Consider the following 14,114-nt stretch of genomic DNA (forward strand, 5'->3'; position numbering starts at 1 on the left):
GCTTTGACTTATCAGGCAAAGACCGGCGGTACAACTAGCAATATTCATTGCTTACAATAGAGCTTTAGGGTAGACCAGAAACTTTACAATGTAGTAATTGCTTCGATGGATATCTCAATTGTGGCATGTATTATTACCTGCTCCTAGCCTGCTTAAGGCAGAAACCATACAAAACTATAATTCAGAAAGAATTCACCGAAGTACACGTCTACGATAAATTTATTTTTAGTCAAACAAAAAGCAGCGATCACAAGTCAATGAGCTAAAGGGCTACCTCGTGCCACAAGCCACTATACGTGACAAAATCATTGTTTGTTTTGAAATTGATAGGCGCTCATATGGCAGGTTATGTATAACACGTGCGTTATTTTGCCGGCAAACAGTTCTAAACAATGAAGGAATAGAACGGTCGCTAGAATCATAACTTTTATTGGTAGTGTGAAGTGAAAAGTGAATTGTCCCTGTTGTGTTAGAATTGTATATTCTCAAAAGAAAGGTAAGTGACACGTGGCTTATATTTTTGAATGTGTCAAATGACCAACTTAAGTCTAAACTAATATTATACTGGCTGTTAGTATAATATATCGTCTTTGGTCTGCAATGGACAGCATTTGTGCACGTCTTTCAAGAAGGAGAATTAAATCCCAGGAAAACAGCTACTCGAGACCAATTAGGTACTCGGATTCATCGATGACTATGAACTGTCGCGCTTATACTAGCCGGCTAAAACGCACGCAAGACCTGTGTGCATCGCTCGAAGGATTATAATGCTGTAAATACGAAGTAGCTTATCTTTCCATACCTGAACATTGTAACAAATCAGTTTACTGTTTCACCGAATTAGCTCATTAGTTAATATACAGTTATCGTTATTACAAATCGTAACCGGAAAAGGTGATTTCTAACAATGACTTTTGTACACACTTGTCTTCTTTTTATTTTAATACGTGTAATATAAAAAAACGTTTATCGAAAACACTTTATTAGGTATCTACATAATTACTTATATGTATTATTTAAATATATTTTATTATTATGTAAATATATATTTAACTATCGTGTAAGTGTACTTCTCGAAAATTACGATTTGCAAGTTCATTAATGCTTTTCCAAATTAGTAGAATCATCTCCACTTTGCCCGTTAAGTAAAGTAACCACCGACAATAAAATAATGCATAGCATTTGGCGTTTCTAAATCAAATAGAAACAACAGTGTTATTTATTTTCCATTTTTTTTACTTATCAAACCGTTTGTTGTCGTATGTAGAATGACAATGGAGTTGGATACCCGCGCTGTTAGCGGGAACCGACGAATTTTGGCGCAGTTTGAATCGGAAGGGGGCGAAGTCACCGGTGCCCCGCTCGACCTGCCGCTTGACATCTCCAAAGATAAGCTTCAGTCATTATGTAACATGATTCTTGAAAATGAAGAGAGCGTGCCGTATCTGTTCTTCATCGAAGGAGAAGAAATAAAAAACTCTCTTGACAAGACTATGCATGAAAAAAAGCGTGAGATCAGCTCAGAAGCACTTGTGAAAATTATATATGCCCCTCAAGCGTTATTTAAGGCAAGTATCACAGGAGTTGGTTAACTGAAGCTCTTCGGTAGTCACCAGCCAAATGTCTCATTTTTTTTGTGACCAGATATTTATCGTAGCTTTTATGTTACAGCAAAACTATGTTCAACGACTGCAAGGTAATATTCAAGCCAGAATCTAACTTACGTGCGTGTCAGTGTTACGAATCAAGTACTCGTACCGGAGGTTTTTGCTTTTCGCTATAAGTGCATTCTTTTTTACAGTAAGCTCAACTACTATTTTCATTTTTTTTAGAAAGGCCGCATAGTCAGTTCTGTTTACTTTTTGCTACTCAATACTTCTATTAATACACAGGCATATTCGGCATTATAATAATAGTAACACTAATATTTATTCAACTTAGGTCCGCCCCGTAACCCGTTGTACAGGTTCGATCCCTGGCCATGCAGAGGCAGTTCTCGCCTCGCAATTCAGCCCTAATGGACAGTATGTTATTGCTTTAATATATTGTATACACGATACTGCTATTGGACATAATAATAATTCTTGAAGTTAACATTTTGAACTTTAATAGAAGTAATTTATGTAATGGATAACGATTTTAAAGAAAATACTATTTCAAACTTGACTTTGTACTAGATTTTTATTTACTCCAGTGCTATTGGTTTTAAATTGTTATGGACTAAACTGTTCTTCCAAAGTTATATGTATATTTACTTGCAGCACAGTCAAAAACATGCGTATTTTGTTCAAATGGAAGTTCTGGTCGGGTAACATTAAGGGCTTGTCATTCTAAATTCCAATGTCGAAATTAAATATGGTGAAACGATCAATATCACCGAATAGAATTTTGTCAACATTACTTATTTATGCTGTATGATGTATTTATGATGTATTGTTCAAAGATACCTGGTGAGTGGATCCGGTGATACGACTGTTCGATTTTGGGACTTGAATACGCAAACGCCACACAGCACATGTAAGGGACACAAAAACTGGGTTCTAGCCGTAACGTGGAGTCCAGACGGTGGCAAAGTTGCTTCCGGGTGTAAGAGTGGAATGATCTGTTTGTGGGATCCTAGTACTGGAAAACAGATCGGTAAAAATCTCACCGGTCACAAAGGATGGATCACCTGTTTATCCTTTGAACCGCTCCACAAGTGAGTGCTAAGGAATGCTGGTAGCATGACCAATTTGGAGTACGCGTCGTATGCAAAATAATAAATTGGCTATTCGTTTGCTTTATTTAAATCAGTTTCTATTAAAAATATCATTACTTCGTCTTTTATTATCTAGCTGCTAGGCTACATCTAAACGAGTTCAGTTTTCTGATTAAAATCAAGATTCACGAAAAATGAACAATTGCATTAAATGACAATATAACCTTTAATTTTGACTGGAAAGGTGGTAATGTACATGAACTAATTGTCTACGCTTATTGATTTTGAGTGCAGAAACCCAGCATGTCGATTTTTAGCGTCCGGTTCGAAGGATGCCACCGTTCGGATTTGGGACACTGTTATGGGCAACACGATCCTCACTCTTTCTAGTCATACCAGATCGGTGACGTGTATTAAGTGGGGTGTGTACTACATGTAAAAATAAACTGCAAGAAGAAGCATACAACTCAATTTTGTAAAATTGATGATATATCAGCATACTGTTTCAGTTTCCTCATGTACATTCTGAGGTAAATGGTAAACGATAGGCAAAAACAGTAAAGAGAAACAAGAGATGTATTCCATTTTTTGCGATATCAACCTTTTGTATGTAGGTCTAAGATACTTCTTAAGGATGTACACGATCTATATCAAAAAATTAAACTGTTCAATTTCTATTGAATTTTTATCGTGATTAAAGAAGAGTACTAAAAAAATGCATTTAAATATCTATAGGTGATCTTCATCGAATAAATAAATAGAATAATCTGAAGGTTTGTTCTTTTTTTTTTTTTATTTTTGAGTCCCTTAGGTGGCACGGGTTTGGTGTATAGCGCGTCACAAGACTGTACAATTAAAGTATGGAAGGCAGATACTGGTGCGCTGATGAATACGCTTCAATGCCACGGACATTGGGTCAACGTTTTGGCATTAAATACCGACTATGCCATCCGTACTGGAGCTTTCGATCCATGCAAGCAGGATCAACGTGATCACCAGGACAGAGTTGGCGATAAAAAATCTATTGATACTGGTAAATGGTAGAGATGCAATCCGCTACACTAAATCTCTGGATATGTGCTTTCGTAAGCTACTAGAATATATCATATATTTATTTTACTCAGTTAGATAGTATGAGGTACTTAGTGTACTTTTTGCATATTAATCAATTTCAGATAATTTGCAACGGTTGTCTGAAGAACGGTATTTAGCAGCAAAAGGCAAAGAACCCGAAAGGTTGGCGTCCGGATCAGATGACTTTACCCTGGCCCTATGGAATCCTATGAACAAAAAACCTTTACAGCGGATGACCGGTCACCAGCAGCTAGTGAACGATGTAAAATTCTCACCAGACATGAGGCTGCTAGCCAGTGCGTCGTTTGATAAAAGTATCAAGCTTTGGGATGGTCGTACCGGTGAGGTTAAAGACTTACAAATTCGAAAAGCAGCCGTAAGAAAGCTGTAAGAAGCAAAGACCTGCATTAACTAGTTATTCCCTACATAGGCGTTTGCACAAGCACACAGTAGTTTCTTCCCATCGCTTAGCGATGTTTCTGCCTACATTCAACAAATCTGTAAATCATCTTAAGGACGACTTTGACATTTAATAGCCCTATATCTCCCGTTGTCACTGGTTACAGGCACATACCTTGGCGTTTTAAGAGGACACGTTTCTTCGGTGTATCAAGTATCCTGGTCAGCAGACTCGCGTCTACTGGTTTCAGGAAGTTCGGACTCGACACTAAAGTTATGGAACGTTAAGGACCGCAAGCTACTTATAGATCTACCCGGTCACGCGGATGAAGTGTATACCGTTGACTGGAGTCCCGATGGAAGCACAGTTGTATCAGGCGGCAAGGACCGCGTAATCCGACTATGGCGAAGATAAGAGCTTAAGTACAACTAAAATGCTTGTTAAGAAAAATTGAGTGTATAAAGATTACTTAAGATAATTTTCTTAATAGCTCCGTAGGACGGGTGAATTTAGATCAAGTGTACAAGACGTTTTTGTTGAATTTGATTTAAATAAAAATCATTTAGTAAATACACCTTCGTCTAACTTATTTAATAAAAGCTTTAACGAAATTTGGCTAAAATGTTATGCCAGCGGGATTCTAGGTTCTACATTTGAAGATGACTGTTTCACAGATCACTTAATATTCATAGCAGTTCTCCGACATTCATTTTAAAAAAGTAAAAGTACAATTACACCACAATATTAAATTGAAAAAAAAAGTAGAAACTACAGTTTTTTTTTAATCTGAAAGTATCATGACATTAATAGTTATATCGTTATTACAATATAGCGTGTTCTTCCATACGCACGGTCCAGAATTATGAATGAGACTAACAGTGTTTATTAGAGGCTACTACCAAACGAGTGTGCTTATTATTGGCATTGCAGCTATATGAAAATGAGGATTGAAACACAAAAAAACGCACGCACATAGGTTTTATAGTGCTTATTGAAATATTACTTTTATTCACTGTTATAATTATTATTACAGTTGTAACAGCAATCAATATAATTTCGCTATATGTACAGTTTTCCTTGTTGCTGCGGTGACAAATTGTTATAATCGGCGCAAGATATTAGTCGCTGCAGCTTTATATATTCACGCTTGCAAACCCTGTCCCAAACCGTATACACTTCTCTTCCAGTTAGCCTTTTGAAAAGTAGCAAATCTTTAACTAGGCCCATGGCGTAAAGGATAAGCTGACGACAAACCGCGATCGGACGCTGTTTCGATATTGTCATGTTTAATTTTTTTATCGCCTTTCTTCTATAGATTTACAAGGATTTGCTGTAAACAAAGGTCTGTCACTGGCCGATGTCTTTTTGTTCTCTTATCGTTGACTTGACGATAGTTTGTACAGCTGGCTTTAGGCGTTAAATAGGCCACGAATGGCGCAAAACGACTTACATTTGGTCATATTCGTGTAAATTAATCTAAAAAAACTAAAAGTAGCGACAATTACAGCAGTGTTTTTAGCATTAGTAATTATGTTTATCATTTTTTCTGCGTATTTCATAGAACACTACAGATTCATGAAGGGGTTAGGTGACTAAAATTGTTCTCATTCTCAATGCCTTAGCCATTTGTTTCTACTTGTATTTTACATGTTTATATGTGTGAATAAGGAGAGGTAATTCTCATACATTACAGCGCATTCTATACAATAGGAAAAAAGGCATTACCTCACACATTTGGTATATATCTTTATATATGTATCGATAACGAATAAATACACATCCAGTCACAAAAACATTTCTTGTTGTCTACCTAAGCGCCACGTGATCATCTTGTCATATGGCTACCTCACGTGTGATTTATATGTTTTCCATGCCAACACGACGTGTGCCACAACGAGGCCGTTTATTCTTGCTATATATATATATATATATATTCCATTATATACTCCATTCACTCCATGTAACTTCTCCAACTAACACAATCTGACTACAATTATTCGTTAAATTCTTGCCTTTGCCTTCAACGTACCCCCTTTACAGAATGCTACTCTGCTCTCCTTTCGCAGAGCATTGCCATCTTTTCGTCAATCATTCCGTTAGGGAATCGAGAACCAAATCGGTCCAAGGAATGCCGGCGAATAATGAAGGCGATGTTGTTGCTAGCTGGCTGTATAAGCATATGCCAACGCTCAACAAAAATTTTTCTCTCATTATACGTACTTTATAATTACAATGATTTCCTATTTTTTACGTTGCAAACGTTGATCATTAAAAAACAAATTTTGATGAGAAAAAAGGTAGTTCTTTCAAACAATTATCTACATGTTTCGTCGAAGGTCGGTAACAGCTACTTTTGTGCATTGTTGTCACGCGAAAATTTTTTTTGATATGATAACTGCCATCTTCTTCCTTGACAGTATAATAGTTATCAGGAATGGTATCGTTTTTCTAGATAGCTTAAATATGATACCTATCATATTTGGAGTAATCGGAACTTCAAATGGTTGCCGTGGCTTCACTTGGCTCTATTTTGATGCTGTTCCGTGTTGTTTTCGTTGGGTTGTGGCACGTACGCTGGCTGCATCAACAATAGCGGCAAGGCAATGCCCGAATTCTTGAAGGATCGCCTTTTCCGCATCCTCCTGCTTACAGACCTCAGCCGCCCGAGCAACTAGACATTCGCATGTAGCATCCACTAGCTCAGCCGAAATATGGAGCTCAGGCGGTGGTGGTGGAGATCGAGCTGTTGGTAGCTTTTCTGGTTCCCCTACACCTGCTAAGCTCTTCAAGAGGTCATCTAGCTTTGACTTAGGCTGTGGGTACTGAAAAACAGTCGCGTGAAGAGACATTATAAATACGAGGACACAGTTATCGTTGCTTATCATCTCGATTGTTGCCAAACTTTGTTTATATGTTATCTTTCAAAAAGATCTGGAACTACACGAGACAATTTTCACGAAGTTCAGTAAGTTGACACTGTCTTTAAACATAACAAAGACATACGCCTGAGCGATCTGAAAAGTACGCTTTTCTTCAATTTACCTTGAGATCCTGTTTGATTGTTAGCAGTGTTTCTGCGTCCATATTCGCTTCGATATTGTGGCAACCCACACATCGACACACTGCAGAACAGAGAATTCGTGCCTCGTAACATTCGCAGTAATTTTTCAAACACCCTGATCGTTTGCAGTTGCATCCCTTTGTATGACGTCGTTCCTTATCACCCGGCTTATATTTGCCTATACATGACAAAAAAGCATTCTTACTCTCTTCTTCAGAGCAGACATATGATAATACTCATCATGATACTTTAGTAGAACTATAGACTACGGCGGTGTCACTGATTAGAATGAATTTGTAACTCCCTGATAGAATGCAATCTGTTCCTTATTGCACTACATTAATTTTTTTTGAATCTTGTAAAGGCAAATACTTGCCGATTTTGGGATGAAAAGCATTGGGATTCCTTTCGAGGCAAAGTTTAACTGCCAATGAGCGCTCCTCTTCGTGCATGAGATTGTTGTAGCACTGAACACAGTTACAATTTTGACAAAATTCTCCATTCGCAAAACAGTCGCAATAAAGTTTTAGGCATTGACTTTTTGTACAATTACATGGCTTCTTCGTCGATGCATGGGCCCTGCAAGCAGACGCCACATTAGATTATACGTCCTTTGCTCTCACAATGCACAGAAACAATTAACTACGAGCTATAAAGAGGCTATAATAATATGCTCAGACTTGAAAGCTTGTCTTTTCTCAGAAAGAGATACTCACAATGGCCTTTCATATTCGTAATCGGAATCGTGGGCCGCTTGCTGCTGGGCTTGTAAAGCAAACGTGTGTTGTCCCTGGGCTGAACTCTTTACGACGACAAACTGTGGAGTCGCTGTTCCGACAGCAGCTTGTTGTACTGTGACCAACTGTTGGTGCGGCGATATAACCTGCGTCGTCTGAGGTTTATATATTTGCTGCTGTAAGGTGGTCGTCACACGAGGAGCTATCTTTTGGGGTGAGCGGGTTACCTGCACTGTTGTCGTTTGCGGACTTGGCAGCGTTGTCTGTTGAGGCGGATTCTGGAATACCTCCATAAGCTGAGTTTTGCCGTCGGGTCCGATCGTTGGTTTCATGTAAATAACCTGCTAATGACAAATAAAAGAAAGCACAGAAAACAAAAAAAAATCTGTATAATCCATTCTCATCACCACGATTTTCAACTGTTATCGTAGATAATATCGATCGGTTACAAGCAAGTCATTAATAATAATTCCCTGAGCTTGCAAACTCGGATCAAATACATATGCAAGAGTAGTATTTTTTAATACATGAATTTTAAATATAACTTAAGCTTAACTATAATAGTTGTATTTTTGCTCGTAGTTGCCGCTCTCACTTGCTTCTGTTGAGTGCCGATATGGTGGTGGATCTGTTGTTGAGTCTGTTGCATTTGGTGCTGTTGTTGTGGAGGTGCTCGAAGGACAACCTTTTGTTGCTGTGTCTGTATTGCGTTGACGGTATCCTGATTATTAGCGGGTGTTGTCGTAGTCGCGTACGAAGAGGGTGACTGGACAAGCAACGTTTGACCGCCGATCTGGATCAGCCGCGGAGGCTGTGTAGCTTGAACGGTATGCGTTGCCTGCACAGCTGGAGCGGCCTGGCTAGTGACTAACTGCTGGTTACCCTGTCCGCCAGGCTTCGTAATCCAAACAATCTTTGACTTTGATGACTGCTGTCCGAGACTGACAGATCCTTGAGAAACTTGAACCTGCTGCGGCTGTACCTGCTACGCGTACGAAAGCCCATTGAAAAAAATTGAAATCCAATTACTCCATTCGAAGACGATATATCTCATTGTGATATAGAACTAAAAATTTGTTTAATGCAAGTACATACTAGACACCAACTTAATTACCAAGCGTTTCTTTGATAATATTGTGTAATTCTACTCATTATACATACATCACAACAACGCCATAGTCAGAAGTGATATGGACACAATGCGAAACTTCGCTAAAAGTTGTTTGGCAGTTAAATCATAAGTGGACGTATAACAAAGTTGCCTGTAGAGTACTTAACGAAAGTCCCTTGCAAAATTGATTTCTGTTTAGAATTTATATAGGATAAGTGGTAACCTTGGGGTCTAGATCAGATGCCTGGAGCAACACACGTACTGTATCACAGCACTTTGTTTTATGGTTAATACTAATAGATTACTCTAAATCTTGGATTGTACAATACTCGGAACGTACCACTTGCTGAATATGGTGATGATGCTGAACTTGTTGAGGAGGTTGCCGAGCTTGAATATGGTGGATCTGTTCACCCGACTGTCCTACTGCTCCCCCCGTCTGTACAACGTATACCATTTGTGGACCAGTATGTGACGCCGTCCTGGTTATTCCTCCGACAGTAGCGTCCACCTCCTCCACTTCGGCGTCTGCATCTTCATGTTGTTGAAGAAGAACGGCTCCGTCACTGTGTTCCATGAGTACAACCTGTCCATCCTCACCCTCTATTAGTTGCCCGTCGAGTTCTTCGCCCTCAACGACTCCTCCATCGCCTTCGACCACTATTGCCTCTTCATCCTCAGCGCCCTCCATAACCGCACCTGTAGCTTCAACGAGACCGGTACCTTCTGTGTCAGGGTCAACGTCATCCTGCACAAGCACATGGTGTACCTATTTGAAAAAAATCCATTAGAACGTGAAGACATTTGACACGTTTTATATCGTTCACATATGAGAGAAAAAATAAGTACATTTTATATACAGAGGGTAGAGAATCCCTGGGATGTATCTGTGAGTTGTTGAGTAAGACTCTATTTAAATACAAACAAGAAAGAAATTTTTTGCATATTCTAGAAGTGTCATGCATGATTGGTTATGTTTATTTAATACAACGACAATTCATTGCAATTATATCTTCCACTTGGACATAAAACACGTACTAGTAATTTTTAAAATATTCCTTCTTTAATCCGCAAATAACTTTTCAATATTAACCGTGCTATACTACTAAGTGCAAATACGTTAAAGTGTCACTTAAACTACACAAAAAAATTTCCAGTAAAATTAAATCTTTAGTTCATAGGGTATAAAGGCTGTTAAAAATGCGGGGCTCAAAACGGTCAAAAAGTGCAAAAAGACACAGGAAGTCTTAGAAATAGCAATAATCGAGTTTGAATGATCTGGTTGGCTTTCGATGTTTTTTCCTCTAAAACTGCCGTCTATTTTCGCCTCAAATGTAGTTTTTTGAGCCGCTGTTCTTTTCCAGCCTCTCAAATATAAACCATAATGAGGGTCTTTTGATTTGTTTTATGAACATTTCTTAGAAGCTAGATGAAGATTGACAACAACGCAAGACGTCAATTTCGGGCAAAAAAGAAAGTTTTAAATTTCGTTGACGCTTACGTGCACCCTGCTGAGATCAAAGAATAGTCCATTTTCACTCAAATCGCAGAAACAACGCACTGCTTTAAGTCATGAGTAGTTTGTTGTTTTGTTCTAGAAAGAACAGCCTTTCGTCTAGTACCAAGAACAGCGAATAAACACCTACCACCTGCCACATTTTAACACACTTTAAATTTTCTACCATATGTATATATGTTAATCTAACTACAATACCTGTCCGTTCTCGTCGACGATCTGCTGTACCCGTTGGCCTGGGCCAACCGCATGTACTGTGTGGTCACTATGGTCCTCTGTTTCGTCCACCTCATGCACCTCGTGAACCTTATGAGATGAAGAGCAATCGGGTCTAATTAATATGAATAATATAGGGTCTAATAATATAGGGTCTAATTCTATGAATAGTCCTTATTGACTATGCTATTGTGTTTTACTTTGGTAAGCAACTAAAAGGGTATGCAATAGTTATCACGCTTAGAGGACGACTCAGACAGATTGGTTAAGCGAATAGATATTTATGTCATTTTTCCATATATCCATACAGATTTATATAGTAAATAAAACGAAAAAAATTGCAAAATGCTTCCATCGAATGCAATTTATATATATAATAGAACACGTCATTCAAAAGTCCAGTTATTGACCTAGAAAGAGACACTGAAACGACATGTTCCTGTTTCATGTACTTTAGTTGTAGTAGCTAGAGAAGTATTTTGAATCACTTTCATAATTCACCTCATGATGTTGTGTTGGATCTTCATGATGACTGGTTGTGTCATTTCCGCTGTCGATGGGCACATACTGAATCAGGTTACCATCCTCATCTCGAATCAGATTACCGTGTTCATCCGCTTGCACTTCAATGTATTCGCCTTCGTCCTCTCCAGCACCGCCAGCGCCTCCGTCCGTGAGCTCGACTAACGTACATTAAATGACGGGCCAAATTCAATTCGAAACTAGTGCGTTAGAGCCGAGCTATTGTCAGCGAAAAGAGGTAAATTTGAAATATGTTCGAATGTGCACAGAATAGCATCTCTATGTCTGTTGACAACATCTTGACAGAAAAATCTTACGGGTAAAAGGCTGTTCTACTAATTCGTATTTGCCCATTAACTCAATAATATCGAGCGTAAAACCTGTGGTATTTTTGTCTGATTTATACAGACAACGGCGCCAATGAGGCTTCTTTTTCCCAATACAGAGTTGACACATCCATAAATTCACCACAGCGAAAGCCTGTAGCTCCAAATGATAAATCTGCGTCTTGCAATAATTAGGCCAGGTCAACTGCCACTATATAATATCGCTTTTTCATTGGAACACAAAGTAGACAGATATGCAGGAGAAACGAATCGCATCTGAGTGCTAATGTAATGCCTACTTGGTTGGTTTGTGAAAATAAACAGTTTAATAATATTTTCTAGATATGTATTTCAACATTCTTACTATAGATTCAAGTCATCTTCTTTTTGTGTGTAGAACTTGAGTCATTCCTTTTAGACAAAAACATACCTCTCCTTTTTACCGACGGAAGTTTTACTTAAAATACTCTATTAAGGCGTGGAAAATTGATTGTACGTAGAGCTGCAATAGTAGCTGGATATACCTAGCCTCACAGTGGGACTAAACATTTCGTTTGTTTCTTTACTACAATCATCGTCACGCCATCTGAACGTTCATTTAAGGGACAGACAGCAAACTTTTGCGAATACCTTCTTTGCGCGTTTTGTGTCTCAATGTAGTGTTTATTGTGTACGATAAAGTATCTAATAGGTTGCTGCCATTTGAACTAATCTACTATGAGCAAAAGCTGAAAGATGTCGCATTAAGCAGTTAGTGGATGTAAATAAAATTCAGCTCCGCGAGATTTAGTTCGTCTAGTCAGTATTTCCAGTGAACACAGAGATTTGAACAAACATATGCTCCTACGTTGCATAGAAATGCATGCGCAAAGCTGAACCCCAAAAACTCTTTAGTCTAATAAATTCCAATGATTGTCCTGACTTCAGAGAAGAATAGAGCATATGTCACAAATATTCTACTCCTGAAAGACGCATAAAATAAAAAGACTACAGAGAAGACTCAATAAATATATAAACTAACTGTAAAAAATTAGAGTGTATAATGACAAACATTTGGACGTGACACTGCATTTGTATTTATAACCCCAGTCTGTCGCAATATCCCGTAAACAAACTCAACAAGAAGTCACTCTTTTGCCTTTATGTGGAACACACGCGCTTAGGTGCCGTCAATAAGTTGTAGGTATTGGTTAATTATTGAATGAAACATAGTTAAAATATTAGCACTTGTTCAACGACGAAATAAGCGTAACTGTGTCATGCTAAAAATGTTAATTCCAGGTTAATATCATTTGAGTGACTCAGTCAAGATCAAATCCTATATCTAATGTGGACCGATACTTGTACATAGTTTTTCGTCGTTTAAATAATCGACATTGAGTGATCGTACACAACTAGTACTCTAGTTCTACATGAATCAATCATATACTACCCCTTCCCCCGATAGACCCCTCCCCCAGGTGCTACCCGCGTTTTCGAATCATTGACTATAGAACAATGTGTCTACGCTTAGGTGTCAACATCTGCTACTGCACTGTAAAAACAACATCTACACTGGGTGCGCCCTCACCAAGATCCCCTAGCGCCTGTTATGCAGCCTCGTTAGAGGCATCATTGCACCCACTGCATGTCCGTATGAGAGAATGTTATGAATGTCAACACCAAGTATCGTTTCAGTGTTCGGGCATAGTGGAGTCGAGTTCGTCTTTCTGGCGTCTACGAAAACGTCGACTTCGGCGCAGGTCCGACGTCCAACATTTGTCACCGGCCTAAGCCGGCTGTCGACGGCCTCCGACATCCTGCTGAGCGCCCGGTAGCAAGCGGCACACTTAAATTCGAATCTTCCGCGGGGTTGCGGCAGCATTTCGGCGCCAACCCTGTGCAGATCTCGGGAAGCACCATTTGAAAAATGCCGCCCCCGAACGATGCGTTTCGGCGCGTCTTTCAACGAAACTCAACTCAACCGGTCAGGCGACGTTGTGACGTTTGCGTCCACGATGCACCGGACTCACCTGCTTGGCCATCGCCGACATCCTCGGCTATCTCGTACGTGAATTCCGTCTCGGGCTCAGCCTCCATTTTCAAAATACGAGCACACACCGCGTGATACACAAATGCAGATTCCACTCACTGGCTGGCTACGGTGCTCAAACGAATAAACGCATTTGTGTTGACATCCGAGCTGAGGCACTCAGCTGGGCCGGGCGGCGCTCGCAGCACTGGCAAGGGCAACTGAAGTTGTAGGAAAGAGCGAGTTACGGAGTAAGAGATGGGCCGTACAGCTGAATCATAGGGCGGCTCTGTGTTAAGGGAAGAACATTATAAGGAACCGAGAGAAAGGGCGAACATGGGAGCGATAGGCGATAGCGATAAGCCTATGCATACACGTATAAAGAAGAGAAGACGTCGGTAAAGACTATATATATATATATATATATATATATATATATATA

The 14,114-nt window shown here is 39.2% G+C and overlaps 2 protein-coding genes across 5 annotated transcripts; one reads left to right on the forward strand and one right to left on the reverse strand.

Annotated features, from left to right (window-relative positions):
- Positions 1–337: 337 nt before the first annotated feature.
- On the forward strand, positions 338–4,746 carry Nle (notchless protein homolog 1). 2 transcript variants are annotated; one of them, XM_022799846.2, is made up of 8 exons: positions 338–496; positions 1,268–1,568; positions 1,942–2,024; positions 2,444–2,698; positions 2,993–3,120; positions 3,510–3,731; positions 3,874–4,113; positions 4,339–4,746. In XM_022799846.2, the coding sequence occupies exons 2-8, from the start codon at positions 1,269–1,271 to the stop codon at positions 4,584–4,586; spliced, it is 1,476 nt and encodes a 491-aa protein (XP_022655581.1). In that variant the 5' UTR covers positions 338–496; position 1,268; the 3' UTR covers positions 4,587–4,746. The 2 variants fall into 2 exon arrangements, with proteins under 2 accessions (XP_022655581.1, XP_086841933.1); XM_086985807.1 differs by lacking the exon at positions 338–496 and adding an exon at positions 580–772.
- A 399-nt stretch (positions 4,747–5,145) lies between these two features.
- Positions 5,146–13,812, reverse strand: LOC111248112 (uncharacterized). Of its 3 annotated transcripts, none has more exons than XM_086985805.1 (9): positions 13,674–13,812; positions 11,315–11,496; positions 10,796–10,903; positions 9,422–9,850; positions 8,566–8,952; positions 7,950–8,314; positions 7,610–7,812; positions 7,215–7,411; positions 5,146–6,994 (listed from the first exon to the last, which is right to left on the reverse strand). In XM_086985805.1, exons 1-9 carry the CDS (start codon positions 13,738–13,740, stop codon positions 6,698–6,700), a joined length of 2,235 nt encoding a protein of 744 aa, XP_086841931.1. In that variant the 5' UTR covers positions 13,741–13,812; the 3' UTR covers positions 5,146–6,697. The 3 variants fall into 3 exon arrangements, with proteins under 3 accessions (XP_086841931.1, XP_022655634.1, XP_022655633.1); XM_022799899.2 differs by having other exon boundaries at positions 7,950–8,311; positions 8,566–8,955; XM_022799898.2 differs by having other exon boundaries at positions 8,566–8,955.
- Positions 13,813–14,114: the final 302 nt, after the last annotated feature.

This window comes from Varroa destructor, unplaced genomic scaffold (assembly GCF_002443255.2).
Source record: "Varroa destructor unplaced genomic scaffold, Vdes_3.0 BEIS01000003.1, whole genome shotgun sequence".
NCBI classification, from domain to species: Eukaryota; Metazoa; Arthropoda; class Arachnida; order Mesostigmata; family Varroidae; genus Varroa; species Varroa destructor.